At 42.2% G+C, this 27,797-nt stretch overlaps 4 protein-coding genes across 4 annotated transcripts; all 4 read right to left on the bottom strand.

The window, feature by feature from the left end:
* Positions 1 to 502: 502 nt before the first annotated feature.
* On the bottom strand, positions 503 to 1,699 carry hoxd4a (homeobox D4a). The gene is made up of 2 exons (XM_076746885.1): positions 1,276 to 1,699; positions 503 to 880 (listed from the first exon to the last, which is right to left on the bottom strand). The coding sequence occupies exons 1-2, from the start codon at positions 1,682 to 1,684 to the stop codon at positions 582 to 584; spliced, it is 708 nt and encodes a 235-aa protein (XP_076603000.1). The 5' UTR covers positions 1,685 to 1,699; the 3' UTR covers positions 503 to 581.
* A 13,427-nt stretch (positions 1,700 to 15,126) lies between these two features.
* Positions 15,127 to 16,447, bottom strand: hoxd9a (homeobox D9a). Its single transcript, XM_076747213.1, has 2 exons — positions 15,874 to 16,447; positions 15,127 to 15,371 (listed from the first exon to the last, which is right to left on the bottom strand). Exons 1-2 carry the CDS (start codon positions 16,445 to 16,447, stop codon positions 15,127 to 15,129), a joined length of 819 nt encoding a protein of 272 aa, XP_076603328.1.
* A 2,175-nt stretch (positions 16,448 to 18,622) lies between these two features.
* On the bottom strand, positions 18,623 to 20,431 carry hoxd10a (homeobox D10a). Its single transcript, XM_076747323.1, has 2 exons — positions 19,684 to 20,431; positions 18,623 to 18,897 (listed from the first exon to the last, which is right to left on the bottom strand). Exons 1-2 carry the CDS (start codon positions 20,429 to 20,431, stop codon positions 18,623 to 18,625), a joined length of 1,023 nt encoding a protein of 340 aa, XP_076603438.1.
* Positions 20,432 to 24,489: 4,058 nt separating this feature from the next.
* Positions 24,490 to 26,171, bottom strand: hoxd11a (homeobox D11a). Its single transcript, XM_076747254.1, is given in 3 exon segments — positions 24,490 to 24,725; positions 25,357 to 26,083; positions 26,085 to 26,171. Coding segments are annotated over 3 exon segments (1,050 nt in total).
* Positions 26,172 to 27,797: the final 1,626 nt, after the last annotated feature.

Here is a 27,797-nt window from a genome sequence, read left to right as displayed (position 1 = left end):
GGTCGTGTTAGGCGTGCTCCATGGAAATACTGTTTCCTTCAAGTATATATATTGTGCGTTTAATGTGAAGTTTCAATAGGAGAAAACATAAAATAACCTCTGTGTTTGTGTGTGTGTGTGTGTGTGTGCGTCTCTGTGTGTGTGTATGTGTGTGTGCAATTTGAACGAAGGACTTCCCTGCTCTGGATGAAGTAATTAAATCTTTCAACCAGCGTGAATCCACGTGAGAAGAGCAGAGAAACTTTGTTTAAATCCATGAAATCAGCCCAGGTTGTTCATTAAATGTCCTCAGGGGTGGAAACTTCAAAAAAAAAAAAAAAAAAAAAGTTTGTTCTTTCGATGGTTTTGAGTCTCTGAAGAAAATCAAGCCAGAAAGAGGCTCAACTTTCAAACCTCTCAAAGCTCGAGACTGATTTATTTTCCGTTTCAGCCTTGAGTCAACACTGCTGGGGTCATTTTAGTTAAATAATAATAATAAAAAAAAATGGCTAAAAACGACATCAGTCCATGCAAAAGTCAGATGCAACCTTTGTCTTTTTTTATGTACAGTGAATTTCTGAAGGTGTGACACCTTTCCTGTCTTATAATGATGTGATATCAGTCTGGTTATCCTTCTGGATGCTTTGCAGATGGCTGGAGGCTGGTGCGGACCTGCCCTTGGTGTTGGGTAGCTTGTGGTCTTTCTTCCATTTCATCCGTCTGTTTTGAAACCAGATTTTGATTTGCCTTTCGGAGAGACAAAGAGTGTGGGCAATCTCAATCCGTCGCCGCCTGGTCAGATACCTGTTAAAATGAAACTCCTTTTCGAGCTCCAAAACCTGCTGCCGGGTGTAAGCTGTTCTGGACCGTTTGGGCTCAGGTCCTGTGTAATCCGGGTTCACTGCGAGAAAGAAAACAGGAGGGAAAAAAAAATAGTCACCAAATGCAGCCAATGCAGCATGCAGGCAACAACAATACAGCAAGAGGAGTCTCTCTACCCGGGGCGCTCAAACTTTAAGGGAATTCACAAGGAAGCGAGACCGGGAAATAATGAAAGATCTCAACTGAATTTAAGAGGATTTGCAGCAGATTTAAGCCCCATTACAACCGGTCAATATGTGTATTCAGGAGCTTTCAGGCGCTCACCTAGCGGCCTATTTCCTGAGCTATAAAAATTTATGACTTGTGTAATTGGCGAGGCCTTTCAAAGACTGCCATAAATATTACACTGAATGATTTCTAAAGGAACAGGTCTCAGCTGGTCCATAAGAGAAGGAGAAGAAGTGGAAATCTTACCAGTAGTTACGTGGACTTTCTTCATCCAGGGGTAAACTACTGCAGGCTGCTTGGCTTGTATCCCATTTTGGCTCTTTGTGTTTTGCTGCTGTCCACAAGTCCGGGGACCGGCCACTTGGACCGGGGGCCCCTGCTCAGTCTGTGCGCTAAAAGGGTTCGAGTGGCTGGATCTCTCGTGCACATGACCCCGTGGCTGCACTGTGGAGTCCTGCACAGTGTTGCAGCTGAAGGGCTGCTCCGTGTAGTTTGACCGTGGGTAGATCCCTGGATGCTGAAAGTCTGTGTCCTGCGATGGACTGTAGAAGTCCGAGCTCTGCTCAGGTATATAGTTATTTTGTGAATATTCCTCGCAGGGAGGAAATTTGGGATCCACATACTTAGAGTTCACCATATACGAACTCATGGCCATTAATTTCTGAAGGTAGAAAATACTAATTTTTCTCGAGTTGTCTTTTTTTCCTCCCTCCATAAAGCCCTCCTACTTGGTGTCAACTGAATAAAGTTAGCGAACCATGTGACCAGATCGGCCAATGGAGGTGATGCTGGTCCATAAACGGGTAAACATAAAACTAAAAGCAATTTCATCTAAGTTAAGATAAACCAAAATTAGACCCTGGTGGAAACAAACAAACAAATATTGACCTGAAACATCTGCGTGCACATTTGGATAATAAAACGGCACGCTGGAAAAATAAGAAAGACACACAGAGCGCCATTACTTCAACATTTAACTTTAAAATTACAGAAACAAATTAACAGGAAATAGCAAACGCTAAGCGTGCACAGGATGTGTTATCCAAGCAGATATTAAAATATATCAGTTTCTAAGGTCTAACTTTAAGGCACAGTGTTCAACAGAGAAACCAACAAAAGATACAAAAAGCCCCGCGGCATAAAAGCAGCGAATAATGACTGGGGACAATTGATGGAGACTGTCTTTGTCAAGAAGGGGTCATCCAAAAGTTACACGAGTCTCATCACTTCATCTGCTCCCATCTCTTTGAAAAAAAAAAAAGAAAAAAAAAACCTGTCTCAGGAGCCTATTGGCCAGCAGCAGCCTCTGGGAATCAATAATGTAGGGACACAAACGACTCACAGGAGGGAAAGGCTACAGCTGGAGTGTGCTGTGGCTTCGTTTCTTTCACTAAATCCATTCTGCTGTTTCGCTCCAGCACGCGGAGCCAAACAGAAACGCAGGCTCCTTCTTAATTCTGGTCATTCTCACACGGAGCATCTTGCAGGTCCCCTTTAAGCCTACAGAGTTTCAACATGCCCCGGATCTGCTCTTATGAAGTATGTGGCGTTGTCAGATTTACTCTCATTCATAAACCAGCACTGTCAGCGCAGCATCTGACAGCACGTGAGGCACCAAACGACAGCAATAAGCCAATAAATCGAAGTTTTTTCATCGACCATATACTCCCCTAGAATCGAATCTGTGACTGTGGTTTTATCACACAAATTCGGTTCTACAGGGTATATATAGACGACGGCAAGCGACGCAGCCCACTTTCAGCCCCACAACCACAGCACTTTAGTTGTGGAGCACGTCAACCAGACAACATTTGCAAAGTGGTTCACAGTCAGGATAAACAGAAGCATCACAGAAGGTTATTTAAGGAAATGAGAGGGACTCATCTCAGATGGGCTAAAACCCCCTGAAGAGCTCCGGTTATAGGCTGTAATAATATCAGACTTATTCTGTTCAGTGTCTACTTTTAACACATGTCCCCCCACTGAAAGCAGCCTTTCCTTTCGTTTTGATGACTTCCATTGCATGTATTCATCATCTGGCTGAGGGTTTTTACGATCTTTGTGTTGTTGGGTTGAACCAAGAAGTGGTCACACAGCTGCTCCAAAACTCGTGTCAGTCGCTGCTTCTCCCAAAAGAAGACCAAGCCAAGAGTCTGCCTCTGTGCAGAGAAGTCCTGTCAATCCCAGCAGCAAGTGACGAGCAACGACAGCGAACGAAAACATCTCAGGTCAACACAGGTTTCTGGGCAGGTCAATCTTCCCTACATCGTTGTCCAAGTTCACAATAAGAAAAAAAAAATCATGTTCTTTAAATAATATCAATAGCTTTTCACTTTTGCATGCTGTGGCCTCATAATCAAAGATAAGCACATGTCAAACATCGCAGTAACGCTATAAAGTCATGCGCAGATAACTTGAGGGCTAATATGGAGGAGCTTATCAGCACTGGCCTGAAGATGAGGCTGCAGGCCACGGAGGTCAACCGAAATCATTTACAAACTTATCAAAAAGTTCAATTATTTTCTGGCCGGTGACAGCTCAAAGGGTGCAAAAGTTTACCAATTCCTCGTCAGCCATTAACCAAACCACCATGACGGCCGCTGCAACTCCCTCTGAAACATCCTCACAAATCAATTAAAGCTGAAAATGCTTAGACCCAGCTCGTTATTCCCCGAAATGACCAGAACAAGCAGAATACCTGATTTTCAAGCAAATCAACGTCAGTAGTATATATTTCCATTAATATGTATATATTAGAGTTTCTGACAAATTCTTTCAAGCCCTACATGAAGCTCTGAGTCAGAAACTGTCTGACTGAAAGACTCAAATCATAATCTTTAATGGAACATTTGTTTTGAAGCACATTTAGCCAAATGTGACACTGGGTTCACATCACAGGCCTGGAAAAAATATTCAAATGTAGTTTGAGCCAAACATACAACTCATGCTTTCTAATGAGAAATGAGGCATTCAGGGCCATTTTTTACTAACTGTTTATTTACTGGATGATGCATTACGTCGTTTAGTTACATATAACGTTTTGGCTTCAGTTACATTTTCAACTTCATATTGCCAAGCTGAAAGTTCTGATGATAGATAACAAGAGTAATAAATAAAACAGGGAGGATCAAATTAAGAGAAGTCGTCTTGGCATAATAACGCAGATGTTGGCTTTTATCTCGATTCTGCAAAATTTCCGTTCAAGTTTTAAAATAAATAAAAAAAACATAAAAGATTCGTTTCGAGCAGTTAGAATATATATGGTAGCATGTGCAAAAATTCGTTCTTGCACTTCACATTTCAATATTAGTTAGACAGCCTGACCTGTCTTTCACCTTGCCCTGCTCGTCCTTCAGACGGGTCAAAGCCGAGATTGACAACAAAAGAATGATAAAGTCAGCGTTTCCTGGCAGCTTGTGTTAAACGAAAGGCCAACTGGTTCAGCTTGGCTCTTTTTCTTCACAATTACGGGCTTTTACCATCAAAAAAAAACTCTGGCTGAGCGTTTAAGACCAGCAGAAAACACGAGGACTATTTAATCTAATTTTCGGGCCAAGGAAGACAGCATTTTTGATTGCTAATAATAGAAAATACAGCTTAAATATCAGCAAAATTTGCTTTAAATATTATTTAAACATTGTCAGACTGGACTTCAAACAATGACTGAGGATATCAATCATTTAAAGGCCTGCAGAAGACACGCATTGGGCCTGCAGTGAATAAAGCAGCAGCCACTTAACGTGAGAAGGAAAAAGAAAAAAGATTTTATTGTTGCAACCTCGATGCTATTTTTAAGATGCTTATACATTTAAATTAGGTTAAATCAGAAGCTCATACTGTCCCACAAAAATCGTTATTTTTGAAACCGCAGCAGAGGGTGAGTTACAGATTAGTAATGTCACATAAATGTATTTTAATTTGGCCTTTCAAGTATTTAAAATTCTTAAGAAATCTTCCAAAAACACCAGTTTGGAGACAACAGGTTGATTTCTCCAGGCAAACAAGCATCCCTTTGCAATCAAGTCACTAAATCATGGAGCGCTGAAGCAGACCAGCAGAGAATCCAACAAAGCATCGACTGACTCCTAAAAGGTTTAAACCCAAACCAAGCTCAGTAACACGGTTAGTCAGAGCGCATCATCTAGCCATCTCTGTTTGTCTCTACTCGCTCTGTGGCCGCTTTTAGAGGCAGGAAACAGTATAGCCTGAGCACGATGCGTGTGACATCACACGCCCATAGCACGAGCATAATGCTAAAACACAGCTTACCACAGAGACCGCAACGCATGGCGCACCGTGGAGCAAACACATCCATGCTGAAGGGAAAGTCAGCCTGGTACCGCTCGCTGCCAATTGAAGCTCTATTCCAACCCATCTGGACGGCCTTACTAATACACAATGAGAATTATATTTTGGCTTGTCAAGTCCCGGGCCATAAAACAAAGTTTAATGGCATCACGTGTTTCCTCACGACCACTCACAACACCGCGCAGGCCCATAAATAATCCTCAAAGTTGCACTTACTCAATAACGCCGATTACACTGATGTGCACAGAGGAAAAGTCGTAGAAACGATGAGGCTGGGAGGCTGCAAGTGACTTTATAGAAAAAGGGAAGAGAAGTAGACTGGGATAAAATAGAAACTATTTTATTTTGTAGTTATTTGCATATCACGCTTATAAACTACTGATAAAACAACAAACAGCAAAGTCTGGTACTCTGATAAGTGGATCTCTGATCATTAATATTAATAATCTTATGAATTTATAACCTGCCCCAGTTATTTTATTTAAGATAAGATTTTTTTCCCTTTTTTTCTTTCAATTGGACAGACCTGATTACGTCATTTTCCTGAAGCCTGTTGACCTCTAAAGTGTCAACCAAGATACCAAACATGCATATTTGTCTGTTCAGATACATTTTTCTCCCCAGTGAACCTGACGCAGTAAGACTGATGTCATTCATTCATCCGGGCCAATCACCGATCGCAGAGCACTTTTTGCCCCTCCTCTGCTTTCCTGTGCAGACTAGTGAGGGCTGGTGATGTTGAGGTTTGATTGGCTGCCACTGTGGGGCAGGTATGATAAATGGAGGGCATCAAATCAGTGGCTTGTCACTTTTTACATGCATGTCATCATAAAAAAGATGATTTCCCCTGAGGGAACACGAGGCTAAAACTCCAGGATGTTTTAGACACAGTAGTATGTTCTCTGTGCTTTAATGGCTTGCGTGCAGTTTGATGCCTATAAATGCAGTCTCTCAGCTCCATCAAGTGTTTTCAAGATCATTATCATCAAGATCTCATACACACTGTTGTGACTGAAGAAAATGTGAAAATGTTCAAACGGTTGATGTCAGTGAAGCTCCAGTTTGTTCAGCATCTTCAGCTGAGGTGACATCTGGTCACAAAGTATCCTCTGTACTGTCTGTGCAAGATCAGTCCAACAACTGTTTGCCTTTTTTTTTTGCTGTTATACAATTCAAGGGTTTGTAGGGCACATAGAAGGCCCACACAGCACCAAATGCATCAAAAATAACCAGAGCAGATGATCTCATTCGTTCACATATGCTAAAAATGCAGAATTCTTACACACATTCCTCCAAAACGGCTTTCAAAAGTGACCCACGTCACATGACCTCGTGTCTCAGCCAATCAGTGCGCGCGGGAACCTCCTGGTCAAGGACTGTGAGTGAGAGCAGGGAGGCTGACTGTTGGCCAACAGCGCCTTCTGCTGGCATTTTAACGGCTTCCCCCTTTTCCACTGCAAAAAATGTCCATCTGCACTAACAGGTAATGTGACCTAATCACGAGTTTTATGAAACAGTTACAGATGTGCAAGAAGGAAGAAGAAGCTGCACTTTTTCGAATGCAAATTAGTTTATTTAATTATTAGTTGAATGAGGTCTAGGACTCTTAAAGCAGCTATGCAGATGAATCCTGATGCAAGGAGCTGGTTTAATTAAATTCTGATAATGAACGAAACTGCAGTTGCCTTAGAAGAACCACACAGCCCTTGAATAAAACCACTTCGTTGATTTTTAAGTAGATATTTGGACTGGATATGAAACAGAGCCATGCCAGTGTGGCCATGTTTTACAATGTAGATGTTATTATGTGTAAGCAGATAACAAAATAACCTTGTCTTTTCGTGTGATGGTGATAGTTATATAGAAAATGATCAGTGGATGAATCCTTTTGTCTAACTGGAAAACGAGAAAAACAAAAACAAAACATAAATAACAGCTAGCTATTGTACCTTTTAGGTTTCATATAAGTGAATAGAAAGAAGCATTTGTTTATAAAAGCTCTAAATATCTCACTCAATGACCCAAAACAGTGTAACAGTGTACTAGACTCCAGGTCTGGGGGCTTTAAACAAGGGTGGAAAGGGGAAACCACATCCATTCACGGAAACTGCTATCTGCTCAAATGTGTGCGGGGCCTGTGATCAGACATGGCTCTACATAATAAGATCTAACAATCACATGCAGAGATGCTGTAAGATATGGACATTGTCAGATCAGACGACACAAAGCGAGCCCTCTCTAATTTTCTCGGGCTTTCACTTGTGCCTGTCTTGCAGGGTTCCATTTTGCCGCATTGCAGTAAGGCTGTAAATACTTTCGCAGCTGCCTGTCAGGCCACAGTGAAATACTGTCTTTGTTCAGTTGGCCCCATCTCCAGGCAGCTGAAGACAGCTATGAAAACTGAACTTCTTCTGCCATCCGTGCAGTATGTGGAATATAGCAACGCAGATTAGCTCTGAGTCGATTATTGTGCAGCATTTTTAGCGAGTGAACAGGCTGTGGCAATGTAGTGGCTTCGACAGATCAATGCACATTTTCCGGTAAGACAATGATATAACTTTGGGTTCACTGCGGAATCTGATGAGCTGAGGATTATTAAAAGGCGTGTCAACATGCAGTACGCTGCTTTAAACTGAAATCGAAATGAGGAATGATTGGTTCAATACATGGAGCTCTCTTCTAATTTGTGCGGAAATTAATTCATCAAAAATACTGCTCAGACACCATCATCACCGACTCCAAACACAAGCTATATTTCTGAAGAAAAATCTTAAAACAGACAGTATGAGCCACAACTGATACATTGCCAAGAAACGTGAAAGCATTTGATCATCCGGTTGACTATTTCTTGAAATATTTCTTTATGATTCTTGCGGCAAAACAGCAATAAAGGCACATTTTCATTCATACTAAGATCATTACCCACCTTTTCTGCGTCTAAAATGTAAACAATTTATTTCAATACACTCAGCAACATGTGAAATTACCCGAGAGCCATTACCCTGCAGCTAATTTACATGACTAATGAACAGGAAGCTGTCAAACTTCACATGCAGACACACAAGCGTAAATAAAGCCCATTATCACACAGAAAGCTTACCTATAGCTGGGAGATAATCCATGTTCATTCTCTGAGGTTTACCTATGCGGAGCACTTTGATAAAGCCGTGAGGAGACAGCGCTGCTGTGTGGATGAAGAGGTCAGATGTGTAGTTTAAGTTTGAAACGCTCCTCTTGCCATCCGGGAGAATGCGCAGCGCGGTGCCGCCAATACGTGCCGATCAGACGGTTATGAAATGAATGCAATTTTTAAGAAAGCCGACCGTGGCGTATCGGTTTGAACGCCATAGACTCAGAATGCAGTGGGAAAAAAATCGCCTGGGAAATCAGGAAAAGAGCCATGAAGACGTTTGCCTCTCACACATGACCAGTGGCATCCAATGACAGGCGATGGAGGCACATAAAAAGGTCTATTACCAAGTTGTAAATTGTCCTCTCACAAAAAGGAATTTGGACTGCAGCAATTCTGCCCATCTCTGCGCATAATGGCTGAAGCCCCTCCATGTCCCCCTGCACCCCCCCTGCTTTTTTTTCAGTCAACCATAAAAATTTGTATCTTAACGCACAAAGGAACACTTTGACTGTAGCCTTAAAATATTTCAGCTTCAGCATAGTGCAAATTCTTTAGTATACCACAGAAAATGGAAGGTTTTAGTAAATTAAATACATTAAATTTACGCCCTTTTTTGGACATATGGCCAAATCCGAATGACGCAATGATTGCTTTGCTCAGGGTGAAAGGCAACATACTTATGTTTAACATTCAATAAAAAGAAAAAGAAAAAAAAACAGAAGCGTTCATTAGAAAATATATCTGATGATTTTTGGGTCGGACAGAAGCTTTTAGCACCAATGAAAGAGACGAGATGTGCTGTTTTTCTTCTCTTTTTGCTGTTTTTCAATGAGCGGCCTCCGGCTCTTCATAAAAAGCCACATGATTGAAAAGACTTTAGCTAGAATTCACGCTGGTGTGGAAAGGAAGACAAAAATAAAATAAAATGAACCAGGAAAAAATGTCTACCATTGTGAGACAGCCTTCTCCGTGCTGTTCAAGGTGATAAACACTGTTTTTAATCGATCTCTCCTGTTTTCTGTACGTGAACATCGCCTTCTCCACACGCTCGCGCTGGCCCTCTCTGTTATACATATGCACCTGAAATAAGGAAGAGATAAATTAATGGCCTGAATGTTTCACACTAGATTGACCCTGGAGATTTAAAGGCTAAACATCGCAAACGCAGTCCCCTCCGTGTGTACATTTCTGCAGCAAAGAGGAATTTCATTCTCGTTCATCTGGTGGCATGCCAGAGTCAGCACGGTGCGATTTATAGTCAGGCTGTGGCTCGGTCTCTGGTTTCCTGTGTTATAGCTCCGTGTGTGTGTGTGTGTGTGTGTGTGTGTGTGTGTGTGTGTGTGTGTGTGTGTGTGTGTGCGTGCGTGTGTGTGCGTGTGTGTGCGTGTGTGTTGCAAGAGATCAGGATTTGTTGCATTACACAACTATGACTTTATTGTAACTCTAGTCCAGCATTGGGAAAAGGCCTTTCCATTGGAGGGGGGAGTCTGGATTAAGGCCGCTTTAGTCTCGGTGCAGAGAGATGAAGATGCAGGAGTGTTTGTCTGCAGTCTTCTTACACGATGTCCTCGTCCTGTGTTTGAGGTCAGTGGTGGTAAGCAAGCCGTTACGTTGCACCGGACAAAGGGTATTAGGGTGCCATGGTGGTGGACCAGTGCGCATAAACGAATGATGGAGAGCCAAGGAGAAGTCGGGAAAACAAATGGCTCGTGGTCTGCTAAAAAATTAGAGCCGAATCATGTGGCTAAACTATGCACTTAAACGACCTTTAAAGCACAAAATACAATATAAATAAACACCAAAAAAGTTGAATATGTGTCTTTGTGTTATTAGAGAGGAAACTGGGCGTGAGCAGCATTTACTTCCACTGCCTTTAGTTTGAATTTTCTGATACTGAAAACAAATACAGACAAATCGGTGGTGCGGATGGCAGGCTACACACACACACACACACACACACACACACACACACACACACACACACACACACACACACACACACACACACACACACAAAGATGTAGCAGCCACCAGGACAGCGCGTCTCAGAGGGCAGCAGGTCTCCATGTTTGCATATTAATTCATAATGAGTCTGGTGGGCTTTTCTGTCTTCTTCTGTCACAGGATTTCAGCTAATGTCGGTTGAAGAACATAAAGCCAAGTCAGCTTCCTTTCAAAATGAACGAAGTCCAGCACAGAAAATGAGCTGCTGTTTGCGCACATAATTAATATTTAGGATAAAAACTGAATGAGAACAACGAACTAATATTAGCCGCCTTAAGAAGAGAGGTGCCGAACAGGAAAGTGATGTGACATGATCAACTGAGGCTAAAAGGATATGCTTAATCCGTCCTGCACGGCCTGTTTATGGATTACATGGATGGATTTTTTAAATCAACCTATTTATTCAATTCACACTATGTATGCCGCACTGATAATTTCACTGCCGTGTTTTGAACTTGGAACCATAAATCTGTTGCCAAGCAAGCAAAGATGACACGACTGATTGAAGACATCGTTTACATGCGCACCAGCACAGTGTCATCATTGCCAAGCAGACCGCTGATGAGTTCTGAACTCGTTATTATACCACTGGTCATCGAGATCCATTCCAGGCTCTCCACCTACAGACATCATGTAATCCAGAGCGAGGCTGTATTGCTGCATTAACACCGTTTCACCGGGTGTTCCTCCTCGGTCTCTGTCTCCAGTGGGAACACAGTGCAGGAGCTTCTTCAGAATGTGGGGCGTCACAGTTTAGTCTGGATCTAGACAGATAGAATACCTGCTGAATGGCAAATGGCGTCACAGGCCTCAGCTGTTTCACTGACACTGTGCGTTTTCGTTATGAACGAAACGAAAAGCAGATTAATACTTTTTTTTTTTTTTTTTTTTAATGAAACGCATGATCGGGTTAAAATCTCCCACTGAACTCTATACAGGCTTGGCTAAATGGATAGCTGAGTTTTCCAGAAATAGACTAAATTCAAAACCTCTCTCTCTCTCTCTCTCTCTCTCTATCACTCACACACACACACACACACACACACACACGCACACACACACACACACACGCACACACACACACACACACACACACACACACACACACACACACACACACAGAGGAAAGTCTACATGCTGTTTGTTCCAAATCGATGACGCGTGATCTTCACAGCTACTGCCGTGACATGCGTGCAGCCTCCATAGAAACAACATTGGATAACGTGCGTGCATGTGGATCAACACAGCAAACATGTAAATCCACACTGTGCAATGTGACTACAGCTAATGGCCAGAGTGAACAGCCGAGCTCGCTCAGGACCTGTAAGGGAAGAGGCACATGACGATGACGGTGCAGTGAGGATGACTGCGTGCAAATTTACATGTTGACAGAGTTCCGCAAAAGAAGATGTCGAATCCGATTAATGTGCGAGTGCAATCACGTGGTAAAAACATTTTTGAATAAAGAAGCTGAACATCGTCATCCTGGGGTCAAGTTTTCAGCCGTGACAGCCTCCGTATGGCCTCCATTCCACTGTACTTAGCACGCATGTAGCTCAATACATCAAGACGTCAGATCAAGACGCAAATAATGAATTCAACATTTTCTCTAATTGCTTCAATATTTCGTATCCATCTTGTGCTCTCTTGGCGCTGCCATTGGCCGTCAGTGTTTGGACGCTTTTAACAACTGGGAACCTCATAATAACAAGCATCACTTTCAGTGGCGATGACTGAAGTAATGTTCGCTTTAACTCCTCGGGACACAGCAGCAGACACCGAGGGAGGCGCCTCTTATCCTTCCGCTGCAGACTGAATTAAGAAAAGCAGGCTACGCCGCTGACTTCTCAGCTAATGCGCCAAAGTGGAGATTAAAGCTTTTATAATCGTTTTAAGATGCAAGTCAGCAACGATAAATGCACATCAAACGCCTCAGCCCTGAAGCTTGAGTGTTTTACGTCAGATAATGGACATGGGTCCCTTCAATGTAGCCTGGTTTTAATGATCCTCATTCAATTCCTTGATCTTTTTAATTTTAATAGCTACAAATTCTACGCCCTATAGTTATTTTTTAAGTTTTGTTACATTGAGTGGGCTTTAGCATAAGACAAATAAATAAGTATTTGGACTATTGTTCTTCTAAAGGCCCAGTATGCCACTGCTGAGTCAACGATTTAAACAGAAATATACGCGCCGCGAGCCTGCCTGAATATGAAAGATGCATTTGAGAATTATGGGTTAAAAAAAACAACACATCACACAGTAACTGTCATGTTTGGTCGCTCTAGAATCGCTGCTGAGTTGACATAAAATATGAATCTGTCATCAATATTTTCATTACCTCACTTTACACTCCAGGCGAGCAGTAAAAGCGGCTTCAATACTGTTAGAGTTTGGCAAAGTTTAGAGGAGGATATATGGCCTCTGAAGGGATCATTTAGAGGAATGTATTTCTGAAAGTTGACTCTAATTGTTTCTGTGTTTCCTTCTGTAAAGGATGATGGGCTGAGGGCCACTCCGGGCCTCAGTAAGCCTTTTCTCTATCCATTAAAACTGGCTGCTCTTTTTGCGCAAATGTATGAACACGCTGATGTCTGGAAATTATCAAAAGGATTTTTTTTTTAATGCGCACATTAATAAATGCAATGAAGGGGATTACATGAATTGGGGCTTAAGCCGTTAAAGATGCGTGGTGTTTTGTTTTGTTTTATGTTTTTTTCCTTCAAGAACAACAGCTTTGTGTCCTGTTCGGGAAATTGCATTATTATCATTTTTAAATACCGCAAAATCGACCCTCATACTAACTAGGGACTTCTGAGATCTTCACAGTCCTTCAGTTTTATAAAAGATATTCAGACATAAACAGTATATTTCTTTAAATAATAAAATGAAAGAAAAACACCTTTCCTCATAGAAATCAGTGAATCCATGGGTGCATGTTGAATGGTACAGTCCATGTGTTGCCTTCATGTTCCAGCTGTGAATGAATTGCAGTAACTGAAACTAAAAGAACAATATCGCCCTCTAGCGCTCTCATTACTTCTCCCGTGAGGCTCCAGCAGAGATAAACAGACCGCATCCCATTTTGCAAAATTCAGGGTTTTCCCATTTGACTCGTCTCGTGCGGTTAAAAACGTTATTCCCTCATTTGCATAATTTCAAGAACAGTCAAAAATCCTATTTCCCACACTAATCCTATTTAACTGAAGCCTGTTCAGTGTCATCTGATTTGGCCTTGTTTTCCGTGTCAAAATAAAATAAATTCATGGGACACCACCATGCACGGGACACCAGTCAAAGTGAAGTTTTTTTTTGTTTTTTTTTTCCCATCGGTGGGAAGTGCAGTTGATGAATAAACGTGACCATTAAGGTGGGGGGTGATTTCCTCTGAAACAATTCATCGACCAGACACCCCGTGGAAAAGTGTCCACATTCTGTTTGTCAGCAACAGACGCAAACGCCCAAGAAAAAGGGGGTTTCAAAGGAGAGTGTAATTACTGGCCGGGGCCATAAAGTCATTTAGGCCAGACGTCTAGCCATTTCTATAGCTTTATTGGAGCGCGTTTCTTCCTGCTTTAAAGTAATTATTCGTACAAGTTGGACAATAAATTGGAAATCCGCCGCAACACCTCTCCCACTCGTAAACACTTAACTACTCGTTCTTCCACCTTCCGAATCCATCATTTTTAAGTGAAATTTAACATACAGTATGCAACCACGTTTAGGATTGAACAGGGATTTGAATTCATTTAATCTCAATTGTTGGTTGCAAATAAGGAAATTCACAGTCAAACGCTGACTCGGGTGGCTTTCTAGTGCTTCAGTTGCAGTCTTGTTGTTAAAAAAGGCCCTCAATTATTTATTTACTGCACTTTCAAATGTAATTACTCAAATGAAATAACGCAACAATGCGGACGCAACAATGCAGACAAAGTTGTCAAATGTGTTCAAGGAAAAATATTAGCGTAAATATTAATATTTAAGCTAGAATTTCTAATTTCCTTTCCTCAAAGTCCCTTTGGTCTATGAACACAGGGCTAATTTTCAGTCATGCACACCTCATGGTCAACAATGTTTTACCAAGTCAAGAAAATGGGTCAATGACGCAGTGTCTCCGTGTGTGTGTGTGTGTGTGTGTGTGTGTGTGTGTGTGTGTGTGTGTGTGTGTGTGTGTGCTGACACAGACAGCAGGCCAAGTAGCTCGAGCTGTGAAAATGTTTTATATGCAACTCCACATTCTTAACATCTATAAAAGCATTACACACATAGGCACGGTTCCCACTGAGGGGGATGCTGAACAAATCTGAGACACTGCTTTTTTTTTTTTTTTTTTTTTTTTTTTTTTACATCCCAGTGTGTGTGTATTTGTGTGTACGTGTAAAACAGAGAGGACTTCTGATGCCTTGAAACAGCACTTGACGGGTCCGTGTCTGTGTGTCAAGATAAATTCCTGCACATGTGATTTTGGTGCATATTCGGCCCACGTGTTATGACAACGACACGCAACACGCTACCTGAAAAAAAAAGAAAGAAATAAAATGGCTACCGAGGCTCCTACCAAAAAGGAATAATAATAATAATAATAAATGCAATTGTTCAGATGGCTTCCTTGGTACAAACATGAAGTGTGTGAAACTGCAGCAGCGGTGATTTCATAAGTGCTCCTTGCCGCTCCTCTCTCTGTTCATCTTCTTCATTTTCATCCTCCTGTTCTGGAACCAGATCTTCACTTGTCTCTCGGTTAAACTGAGTATGCGGGCCACCTCATAGCGTCGGTCTCTCGTCAAGTACATGTTGTAGAGGAACTCCTTCTCCAGCTCTAAAGTCTGATATTTGGTGTACGGGCAGCGCTTCTTTCTCGTGGAGCGTGCGTGAATCCAGTTCGCCGCGGGGTTGTCTGCAAAAACAGGGGGGAGATAACGTGTGAGGGTAAAGGCACATGTGAGGAGCGTGTTTTTGATTTTAAACTTCAATGACTTCACTAAAAGGCTGCCGAAGTGGGGCTCGGGGACCTGTGAGGACACTGGTGTGGTTGCAGGAAGGTGAAAAGTGAAATGAGAGACAGTTTGACAGAGAATGCGTTAAAAAGACTGTTTTCCTGTTTTTACTGACGGTTCTCCACAAAAGGAAGAATATAAACCAGGCTTGTATCTCTGCGTAACGTCTACCTCGGGTAAAATCTCATCAGCACGAAGCAATGTGTATCTATTTTGGGTGTCTTGTGACATGAAAAACTTTAGGATCCCCTGTAATAACCGGCGCAGGGCGGGTTTTTCCCCTTCCCGAGCCGCGGTATACTACGAGACACTTTTATAGGTTAGTAAAACCTCCAGTTTTACACACCCAGCTCTTACAGTTCTTAGGGTTGTAAATCAGGACTGGCTATTTCGTTTACTTACTTGGGTCAAGTTGTTGTTGTTTCTCCTCTTTGGGCTCGCTGTGGCTCGAAAGCTCACTTCCACTGTGCTCTTTGGTCGCTTTCTCTGGACACTCCGACACTCCACACGCGAATTCCCCGGCGAGCGGCCGAGCCTCTGCCTCCAGCGCGTCGCACTCCGGAGCTTTCACAGGCAACACCTCTGGCTTTGTCCCGTACGGCCGACTGGAGGAGTGAAATCCGGCAAACGAAACGTGGTTGGAGATGGGGTCCATCCAGGAGCGGACGCCCACATATCTGCCGTCCGACGCGGGGAGATGAGACTGGTGGTGGTGGTGGTGGTGTACGTACGGGTGATAAATCCCCTGCGGATGAACTGAGGACCAGGACGACGAGAAAACGGCGGACTTTGGTGCAAAATTGCAAGAGGAGAAGTCTGCGTTGTCCCCAGCACCTGACGGCCTCGGGGTCACCATGTGTGGAGCCTGAATAAAGCGAGCACCGTACACATCCTCCGGCTCCTGCCCCATTATAGCGTCCACATAGCAGTTACTGAGAGTGCCACTGGAAGACATTTTTGATCTCTTCCTACTCATATAATAAGGGTTGCACTGTTACGGGAAGCTTCCCTCTATGAACAATCATAGTATTTTTGCTGGCCTGCATCTACAGGGATTGGTTACATGGATCACGTGGTCATATTTACCAATACAGCGAGTAAATCAATCCTGCCCTCTTTTTTTTTCGTCAGGTTTAATTTAGCTTTTCATTTCACAAATAATAAAAAGGCCCATCAGATGTGACTGGAGGGAGGAAACAATGGCTGAAATGAACGCAACTATTTTTTTTATTATTTTTTTTTTTAGTTTCTCATGTGCTGGTGGCTGCAGGACGTTGCAACAATAGGAGCAAGAAAAGGAATAAGACGCTTTTCCCCCCACACACAGTCCACCAACACGGCTTCTCTGTATCTTAATGTTTGAGAAAACTCTTATAATATCGTCCTGATACCCTCAATGCTAGTAAAATGGTTTATAGACTTAGGGAGTCCTCGTAAAATAGATGTAATAACATGTTGTAAAATAACAGACGCCATTTCCGTTCACAATGCGGCGAATCCATTGTTAATATTCGGCGAGGAAACATATTTTCTGGCTTGGTTTAATTTTTAAAGCTAAGCCGGAAACGCAGTTGTGAAATTATTGTATTCATTCAAAGGAGAGCAATAATGTCTTTATGTATCAATAAATGTTTTATGAGGTGCGTGTGATTATACATGCCGTCAATAAAATGGGAAAAAAGACGCGGAGCAGAAAAGTCCATCTGTGTGTTTCTAAATTTAAATATAATACATATCTTGCCTTTTTTTTATTATTTAAAATGAGCTTTAATTTGTTGCCTGCTGTGGAGCCTTTGTTGACCTTCAGCGCAGACCAAAACAAGGCACTATTTGCAGAGAAATAGTCAAGATAAAGGTCAAATCTGCAGACTGGATCAGGCAGACACTTCCATGCCATTTTATGCCATAATTAAAGAAACATGAAGTTATTCTGCACCGTGAGAGGAAGCGCGACGTGGCTGAGAGGCCTGTGTCGCTCGGAAGGAAGGAAGGGCTGATTGCTGCCTGTGCATTTGTGCTTGAACATAACTTTCCCCGTCTTAGTCCTTATAGAACATCAGTTTAGGCACAAACAGGCCTGAAGATAAAAGCAACGGCGTGTTTATTAGATTACAGCACCCCCGCCTCTTCTTGCGTCTTCGCTGCACACTTCGCACAAACAGAAATAGACGATTGGCAGAAAACGGCACAAGAAAGTGCAACATTTTGTCATCTTTTGACTGTTTTTCTGTGCTTAATTTCACTAATAACAGTTTGTGGGTTTCAATTTGTCTTCACAGAGCTGGGTCATATTTAAATGCATGTAATCATAGTTGAAGATTTGGTTCCTGACAGCAAAAAGCCTCATATGTTACAACTGCTGGTAGTATATAATATTTTCAAGTTTTTAAGCTTGTGGCCTCGTCAGATGAGTTTAGAGCATAACTGTAGATTTAGTGGAATTAGAAACACATGTTAGGATCATCTTCGGAATACCGTTTCTTCTCTTGCAGTAAATTGCAACAGGCTCGTTTATAACCTTTATTTTTTTGCTTTTTTCCTCTCCCTCGGAACAAAATAGTGCTTGCGTCAAAGCGGGAAACAGCGCAGATTTGATGAGATAGATGTAATAATGAGGCTGCTGATAGCTGTGATATTTGCAAACAAGAGACTGACAAACAAATACAAAACATTTTTTTTGGACAATTTATTGCAAGATACATGCCACAAACATGCAATAAATTCACAGATTGACATTGTTTCCCGTCACTTTAAAGGCTCATAGAAACGTTTCACTATTGAGCGAATGGCTTGCGCTTACTGTAAAATAACTGCTGCACTACACGACAAAAAATGTGCTTTCATGACTGAAACAGAGCAACTCTTTCCGCACAGCTCACCATCGACGCCCAACAGAATATCCATGTCTACTGGCAGAAGGAAGAAATCTACTTGTCCAATAATTTAAGACCAAAATGTGTCACCCTGTGATAAAATAAAACAAATTACACGACGCCACACAAAGTACTAAAATTGGCATATATAGTCACAGTTTCGTTGAAATTGAAGATAAACGTCCAATGCCACTAAAGCACCAAACTGAGTATGAGAGAGAGGGGGGGGGGGGGGGAGAGGAAAAAAAAAAGACAGCTAACCACAGATACATGCAAGCTCACGAAAAGGTGAGATTTGAGGTCAGTTCACGGATGCGGTTTTCCCTGCTCATTTTCTTCAGTTTCATCCTGCGGTTCTGAAACCAGATCTTGACCTGCCTGTCGGTCAGGTTGACGCTCCGGCTGATCTCTAGGCGGCGCTCTCGGGTCAGATACATATTGAACAGAAACTCCTTTTCCAACTCCAAGGTCTGGTGCTTTGTGTAGGGGCATCTTTTCTTTCTCCCACTTTTTGCAGTCAACCAGTTGCTTGTTGCCGGGTCACTCTTGCAGTCTGGAAAGATTCAGATCAGAGACACACACACTGTTTTAGCGCTGCTGCGGTGCGATTCAGCTCGAGGAAAGGCTCACCTGCTGATTTGGATTTCACCTCTGGGAAATAACACGCAATATAAATGTTTTCCCAGGATAGATGAAGATGCAGGGGATGTAATTAGTCACGTACATGCCACCGCTAATGAAATAGAAATGAAATGAAACCCCAGCTGATCAAACCACACACCATAAGCACATCTTTACACAGCTTAAAACATTGCCCCCCAAAAATCTATTAATTTCATAAGAGTTTAAAATGCTTCTACCATCTAACCCTTGATTAAATTACTAAAATTATCAACTTATAATTGAATCTTACATATAATGATTTTGTCATGTTGCATTGTTCTAGTTAACAGCTGCAAATGCACCAATTTGTGAAGATCCTGGAGTGATTAAATTTTGCATTTATGCAGCAATTGTGGCAACCATATTGGCTGCCCACGTTCAATTTTAAATGTCAGAAAACCAAAATACCAAACCCAAATTTAAAGCAACAGACTGGGAAAATATTTTTCTAACACTGCACATTATTTGAGTTTAAATACCTGATTGCAGAGAATGACATGAATGCATGCAGCATGGTAAAACCATTCTCTGTTGCCTATTACTGCAACCTGAGAAAGACTCTCATTAAACATTACGACTTTAGGGTTGTTTGTGTTTTATACTTGGTTTTATGATGCTGGAGCCTTCTCAGCACTGCAGAGCCGCGAGATAAAAGCTTTCATTGTAGCCAACCCACCTTTCCCTTCCTTCTGTAGCAGCTCAGGACTGGACACAGAGGCTTCCATGGGGCAGTTTTTCTCCACGGAGCTGGACTTGGAATCCGGGCTTTCCACGGGGACCGGTGTCCTTGAGGTCTCAGGGTTTTGCGGGACGTCCTCACTTTTCTTTTCCACCTCTGCGAAATTAGAAGGCGTCGAGGAGGACTGCGGTTTCGGTGTGACCCGGCTGAGTTGCATCAGCGTTGGGTTTGGACTCGGCGGCTCATGGCAGTAGTTTTCCTGATGTTTCCCATTCGCATAAGTTTGGCTCAGTCTGAAATAGCCCGGAACCGGGATCTCGGGACCATCGACGGGACAAGACTCGGGAATAACGTTAGAATATGCGGGGACCTCTGGCGAGCTGACTTTTTGTACTCTCTTGTCGGAGTACATGCAGCAGTTACTCTCCTCCTTTATGCTCTGTGAAAATGTACAGTTTGACATCTGACTGGACGACTCTATTCTGCAGGGTCTACTCGGATCAGTCCAGTTATCTAATTGAGGTATGTACGAGTGGACATTCATGCCCATATTTTGGTGGTTGACCTCCCCTCTTTTGCCGAAAGACGGCAGGAGTCCACAGGTTTGCATTCCGTAAGTTCCCATTTCTGAACCAGACGGCATGTACATGTTGCTGTTGGAGTAAAAGCTGTCCGTCCTGCAAGCACCAATTAAAGAGTCCACTAAAAATGTGTTTGCCGCAGGAGAGCTAGTGGGAAAGGACATTTTGGGGGCTTAAGTTCTTTAGAGGCGAGAGATGTCCTTTGTAAGCTGACATATCTAGGAAAAACAATCCCCGTGTAAGTCAGGATGCCTCCCGACCACATGACAAGCCCACCAATGAGATTTGAAAATGGCCTTGAGACGCAGCCTCCTCAGCGCCTTGCACGCGCTCCTACTGCGGGTACAGACGTGGTCAACAGCGACACCTACAACACGGACTTGAAATTGGTTCACAGGCTCGTGCAGGCAAAACAGGGGCATCGCGAGAGGCTGTGCAACGAAACTGAAGCGACCACACTTAAAAAAATAAAGATAAAAAATTTGAGTGAGTCCACCTCCGTTTGCATCCACACTGTTCAACAGCAGAAGCCGCGCGGGACGTTTTCAGGGCGTGAAATGATAAAAGATAAATGTGTCTATGTGGGAGAGACAGACTAAAGTGTGTGTGTGTGTGTGTGTGTGTGTGTGTGTGTGTGTGCGCGCGCGTGTGTAAAATGCTGCCTACATGGCGCATAGGAGACTGCAGACTACCCTGTTTGAAAGAATGTAACCACCTCCACTGAATTTGACGTTTTTTTTGGTTTCCACTCACATGACTCCAAACCCACCAAGGACAGAGCTCACACTAACTGCATTTGCCCTTATTTTACTGTGTCGAATATGTTTGTATTAAAATTTGAATGCAAAACAATAGATGAATAAAGATGTTAAATTGTAAATATACTCTTTGCTCTGGCAGTGTTTCATTTATTCAGGGTTTGTAGTTTTATTTTACTTTTATGCATCACATTTTGTAATGACGCTGCACCAGATCAATCAGTACAAAGACAGCGGCCTCTTAGATTTCCTGCTTGATGTCAGCATTAGAATAAGGAATCTATGAGGTAAGACGTGGCTCCACCGTTCACACTTTAAATTTAGTTACTGGAAGCACTGTGTGCATGAAGGTCGACATTATAGTCCTGCAAGCCTTTGTCAGGTTTCAGTATCAAATAAATCCACTCAAGACGGATAGAAAATTCTTTATTATTTGCACAGATTATTAAGCACAATATCTTTGTTGGCATTTCGTCGCATTTCCGATGTTCAAATGCAAAGTTGAAAATAAAACCCCTGCGGGAGGTGGCGGTGTGCACAGTCTGGGGATTATTTTGCTCAGAGCTCCATTGTTTTTGTCTGCAAATGTGCGCAAGATGGACATGAGGGGAAAAAATAAAAACACTGCAACTGAAAATAGACATCGACCAAAAATCAGAAGTCAGGCCACAATAATTGCGATGATCCTACAGGTCTTTAAAATAAAGGACAAATAATTCTATCTTTGGTATTTATGCACCAAGCTTTAAATAATCATACAACTTCTTTGAGAGGATGTGTAAACGTCGTCCGCCCTTGTCTTCAAGGCTCTAAGATATTTACAGTTGGTTGTAAATAAGCATTTGTAGCATACAAATCATCTCAACATCACAGGATTCAAGAAACAAAATATAGGCTTCTTGACCCAAATTTGATCGCGGAATATTTGAAGAAAATACATTCCTCGTCACACAAAATTCGGATATTATAAAGGAAGAAAAAATAGAATTTAAGAGATGTGACAGCACGGAGTCATTTCTGTTTTAATCATCACAATAATGACAGTTGCTCAAAGCTCGACAGCTATTTCTAATATCCTGTGAGGCACTGAACTGAAACAACAACAACAAAAAAAATTAATGTGAGTATATTCTTCAGGTATAATCAACAGTTCATACACGCACAAAATATACACAAGTACCATAAAAGTGGAAAAACAAATTGGACCTTGGGTTAAGCAATAATAATAAGAATCATAATAAATATTTAAAGCAAATACCAGGAGACTCACTGATATTTAAAACATACAGGATATAAAAATAGAACATACAGAGGCAGACTTACTCAAAAAAAAAAAACAAAAAAAAAAAACAGACATTGTTGTAGTTTCTCTCAAAACCGAAAGCTTGAAACTACAACACTTCTGTCGAGTAACTTACATTATTATTATAGACAGACGCAGATGAAGCATAAATTACTAAAAGTTACAAAGCTGCAAAATAAAATTAAAATTTAAATGATAGGATATTTATATCAATAACTGCTCGCGCACGGTGCCATAATATTCGGAGTCTGCAGAGAGATTGCAGCGGCCTTCGGGTAAAGATCGAAGTTTGCGTGTTATAAGTTCAGCTGACGAAGACGCGGAGTGGAATTGAATTTATATTTGTTTGTCTTGTTTTTTCAAAACACTTGAACATGACTTGTAAACGTGACTGCCGCCTCTTTGACGCAGGATGTGCATCAGTTGAACTGGACACTGAGAGATCATGTTTAGTCTGAGATTCACTGTGATTAACTTGCTTTATTCAGAGAAACGGTAGCCTGTTTTTACTGGTATATATCAAAAACAACAGGAAGAAAAGGTGATTTTGAACGTCTTTCAACAGGAAAAGTACAAAAAAACAAAACAAAAAACAAACCAAAAAAAAAAAAACCCAAATACATTCTGTTGCAAACACAACACAACTCAGGCTACCGGATACAGTGAGAATTAAAATAAGAATCTGAACTTAACCTGCATTCAACGGGTTCTTCCTCCACGCATTGCTTTTCATGCAGGGCACATGTTAAATTTGGCTGAACTGTGCATTTCCACTGGCAGCCAGAAGCTGCAAGTCTGCCCTCATGTGGATACACCGAGAAGCAAAGTGAAAGCCCACACAGTTGGTAATGTAATTTCACTGGAGGACATGATGACAACCCAATTAAACGCTTAATGAAACCTCAGTTTTCTAATCGCCTTTTTGGGAAATAACTGTAGATGTCATACATCACAAATGAAATAAACATTAATCCCTCTCCAAACTGCAATTTTTTCATAAAGCACGCTATATTAATGGGTCTAATTGTTGCTGCAAGAGAAAATAATCACCCACTGGCATCACATGAATTATCAATAAAGCGACTGAGTTAGATCAATGCATTAATTTACTCCGTCCCCTTCAATGGTTACAAAAATAGCACAGAGATGAACCCTACATGAGGTAATGTGTAGTACCCAGACGATTTCACTCCTTGTACAGTTTCCGTAGTGGAGCTGCGCAAAGATGGAAACGTTTCACCTGCTTTAATTAAAGATGGAAACGCGCTTCTGTCGACAACAACTGGAGCTCTTTGTCATTTTGCAGCAGATTAAGAGGCGTCAACGCCACATTTGGCTTACTGAGAAACACCAGAAAAGCAGATAAACTTGAAAAATTACCCATCCCTTCATATGGCGGTCCTTGTTAGAATATGGCCCAAGATGTCAGAAGGAGCTATGTGGACGAGATACGCAGGAATCTCTTGAATTCTCAGAACATATGTAGCCTGGAGTGAAACCACTTCGAGGCAGGAAGGAGAATCAGTCCTCCTGTGGTCTGGGGGTTGGGACAAGAAAGTCCAATAGCCCCCTATTTAGACATTTACAGCTACGTTTATTGTACTGTCTAGACGGTTCAAGGTTTGGTAAACAACTCGGCGTTTGAAAGCAAAGGGAATAAAGAGACTATACAGACTTGCAAGCGCCACATTTCTCCATTGATGAACGTTGAGAAAAATCCCCCTGATGTTGTGCTATTTTTGCAGGACGTCGTTAAGTTCATGTGACAAGTTTCGTGACTATGATACAACATTTGTCCTGCCTACTTTATTTCACACCACAGCGTGCACTACATGCGTCTTATAAATGGACATTACACAAGGAAGAAGCCTACATATATTTCATTTAAATAATTTCAAAGCTACAGCTCGCCCTCAGCTGAAATATTTGTCGCCGAGTAAAGCGAAATGTATGAAGACACATAATTAAACACGGAAATTGTTTGCAAAAAATATGGCAGCTTGATTTAATTAATGCCGTATTTTTGTAAAATAAACTGTTTAAGCAGGATGATGAAGGGTCAAATATGCAGAGGGGACCAGTCTTTAAAATAAATGTGTGTGTGGCTGCTATTTTACTCCTGTGTGTGTGTGTGTGTGTGTGTGCACCACTATGTCAGGTATCAGAATAAAGGATTCCCGGTGAAATACTGTAGGCGGTCACGGTTCAGCTTTTTCTCTTTCATTCTCCTGTTCTGAAACCAAATCTTCACTTGCCGATCGGACAGGTTTAACATCCGGGACAGCTGAAGCCGCTTCTCTTTGTTAATGTACACGTTGAAGAAAAACTCTCGTTCAAGTTCTCGGATCTGGTATTTGGTGTAAGGACACCTCTTCTTCCTGGACTTGGTTGATGAACCTGCGCATGAAAAGAAAAGAAAAAGAAAACGTGAACACTTGACGATTTTATAAGTCAGAAAATCTGGAGTGTACCACAGCCAACATGTTGACAAAGGTATTTATTTATTTATATCTGCACAAAGGCCCCGCTCACTGTCACACACACACACACACACACACACACACACACACACACACACACACACAATGACAGAGACAACAGAGAAATTAGCATTGAAATGAACTTAAACTGCATTATTTTACGCATGAGTTGGTGTATGCAGGACTGTTGCAATATATTCCATAACACTGTTGTCATAGCTACACCAGCACAACGTTCTCTATCAAATAAACTTTAATAAAAATTATTCTAACTTTCTTGAATTCCCTATCAATGAAAATAAATTCCAACAACGGCATATTGTTATTAGACACAAGGCAACCTTTAAAGTATGGTTACTTAACCGTTTCCCATTGTAAATACCTTTACAACCGTAAAGTAAATCTTATTGGGATATAAAAGCTTTTGCATGCTTATAAAGAGGCACATCACCCTGGACGGCCACGCTGGTGGACACAGCGCAGTCCACACACTCTATTGTTTAAATGCTCACCTTATATCGCAGACAAAGAGGAAAATAGCGACTTACTCTGTTGGTTGCTCTTGTCGCCGCAGTTGGAGGACGAGTCCTCGTCGACGCTCCCGCACGGGTCAGCTTTGTGCTGTTCCAGTTTGGTTAAAGCCTGGTTGGTATTCGCAGCGTCTCCGGGGACAGCAGAGTCTGCCTTTTGTTTGGGGGGCTCCGCGTTGGGCTTGTCCGAGTTAGGATTGTCCAGAAACTGGTCGAAGCCCTGGGGAAGGACCCCAGTTCGGCCGACGCCGGTGAGGAAATTGCACGGTGAGCTGGTCCCCCCGTGGTGGCCGTACAAGGACTCGTTTTTGAATATCACATCCGACCTGCTGCTGGAGGACTGGATGAAGTCCCGGTGCATTATCTCGTCCGTTGAGTAGTAAGACGCGTAATTGCCCCTGTAGTGCCATTTGCTGGGGTGGTCCAATCCATAATCCCTGAAAGCGACTTCTCGAACAGGTTGGACTTGGGCTATGTTGGGAGAATAGGGGAAATTAATCTGACACGAAGTAGTCTGCGGTAAAAAGGAGGAGACTGATGTAAAGTCGGGCGTCGAAACGTAATAAGTGCAGCTCGGTAAATACATATTTGACGCACAGCTGCGATCATCGTATTCCGTCATATCTCTTCTTCCCTTTTCCTCTTTGCAACATGCAGAGGAAAGGAATTGGCGGCTTGACTGTGTTCAACTTTGTCCATCTATAGCACTACGGGCGTGTGGAAAGACCCCGCCAGGGAGAAAAAAATCGGAAACGTAGGCAGACCTGCAATACATCTTGATCGATTCTTGAGGTAATTGTGTCATGTGATCCAGCCAAGAAATTACCATACATCAATATCAGTCATTAAAAACTGTCCGAAGAAACTCATGTGAGCTCATGCAAGAGACTTCATTGGCTGCCTGGCTGCAGAGGAAACTCCTCTTCAGCCTTCTTGCCCTATAGCTCACGGAAAAAAAGACATTTGTGAACCACCGCTGGAATATTTAATTGAAAGCTTTACAGCAACATCATCTTCATCGCGTAATGGCATGTAATGACAGCCACACGCGCTCATCCGTCAATAAATTTGCGCGCTTTGGGGCGATCATCGCCGCTGTTTAGCAGCAACAGTTAGATTGGAAAGATTGGAGTTGACCCCCGCGTTTAATGCAAAGCTTGAGGAGGACGGCACCAAGGCCACCATGCCTGCACTTCCGCTGCACAGTTAAACCAGAAGCCTGCAGAACTACATGTGATCCACAAGCTGCTCATTAAGGCCGTTTTTATGCAGATAAACGAGGGTTCGTTGCGCATAATCACTGTGCCGCATGATGGTTCGAGGACATTTAAGTATATGCAAACAAACGCAGCAGGAAAATATTTGAATTCATTATCAGGCACAATGTTCTTCGCCCGCAGCATGGTGCGAAAGGCAAAGCTCAGGCGGCACAAGAGAAATAAGAAAACACCACAAAACTACTCTGCTATAACAAGCAATTTTGGAAATTCTAGTGCAAAGCATGTGGACCAGCACATGTGTGCCTCAGCTTTAAAATCACTCTGTAGTTGAATATTAAAACACCGTTTGCTGCTTTTTTTTTTTTTTTCACTTGTTACACCCTTAATAATAAATGCAGATGAACGCGTGTGGAGCCTGCCAAACAATACAGCCCACGGTCTGCTATTGGAAATGCAGAAAAGTTGATGTTGGACGCCATAAAAAACATAAGTTAATTCAATCGCAAGCATGAAATCACAAAGCATATCATTCAGCATGGCCAAGTCCAAAACAACTGGCTTTGACCGTCTGTGGTCTAGGTGATGTCCACCAAGCGTTCACCAGCAAGCCTCTGCGCCCAAATCATTTTATTGCGCGGAGGCAGCCATGCCTGCAGTGTTTAGGCCCTCTTCTCGGTGGGGAAAACGGGATGTTAAACACTGGTGAACGGATACCACATGTCTTCAAGCCTCAACCAATACTTTTTGTTTGCCTTCTGTGAGTATGGCTTTTATGTTAATCGCTCGTGAGAAAGTAGAAAAGGGAAGACAGGCATTTAAAGAAAATCTTGATAGTTTTTGCAGGCCTGATACTGGACATTCAGCTCAAAACTATCACACAAACTGTGCACATCCAGTAGAAAAGCAGCTCCAATTTGAAGGCCACTGTTGTAGTCAAAGGGCGAGCAGATTCTTCACCGCTTTGAGTCTGAAGGTCACACGCAATGTGGAAGTAGCTTTAAAGATGACTGGGTTTATTGTTATTGGGGGTAAAATCAGCTCTGTGGCAGGGCTCTCTGTGTTCAACGTTGGCTACACTTCATTCTGAAACCTCTCCCGCAGTTAACAGCAGGCAGAACAAAATGTGAGTTTATTAAAAAAAAAAAAAGAAAAAAAAAAAAAAAAAGAAAAATAAATAAATAAATCAGGGTGGAACCTGGACATTTCTTTGAAAATTAATCCATTCCGACGGACAACTTA

This window comes from Chaetodon auriga, chromosome 13, assembly GCF_051107435.1.
Source record: "Chaetodon auriga isolate fChaAug3 chromosome 13, fChaAug3.hap1, whole genome shotgun sequence".
NCBI classification, from domain to species: domain Eukaryota; kingdom Metazoa; phylum Chordata; class Actinopteri; order Chaetodontiformes; family Chaetodontidae; genus Chaetodon; species Chaetodon auriga.
The sequence above is the reverse complement of the archived record's forward strand: the minus strand, read 5'-3'. Positions and strand labels throughout refer to the sequence as shown.

What these genes read in the sequence shown, in the direction of transcription:
- hoxd4a (XM_076746885.1), bottom strand. Translation starts at nt 1,684, where the DNA reads ATGGCCATGAGTTCGTATATGGTGAACTCTAAGTATGTGGATCCCAAA. An exon ending in GAAAGTCCACGTAACTACTG is followed by an intron (nt 881 to 1,275) that starts GTAAGATTTCCA and finishes TCTTTCTCGCAG; the next exon opens with TGAACCCGGATTACACAGGA.
- hoxd9a (XM_076747213.1), bottom strand. Translation starts at nt 16,447, where the DNA reads ATGAGTAGGAAGAGATCAAAAATGTCTTCCAGTGGCACTCTCAGTAAC. An exon ending in ACAACAACAACTTGACCCAA is followed by an intron (nt 15,372 to 15,873) that starts GTAAGTAAACGA and finishes CTGTTTTTGCAG; the next exon opens with ACAACCCCGCGGCGAACTGG.
- hoxd10a (XM_076747323.1), bottom strand. Translation starts at nt 20,431, where the DNA reads ATGTCCTTTCCCACTAGCTCTCCTGCGGCAAACACATTTTTAGTGGAC. An exon ending in GCTACAGAAGGAAGGGAAAG is followed by an intron (nt 18,898 to 19,683) that starts GTGGGTTGGCTA and finishes GAATCTTTCCAG; the next exon opens with ACTGCAAGAGTGACCCGGCA.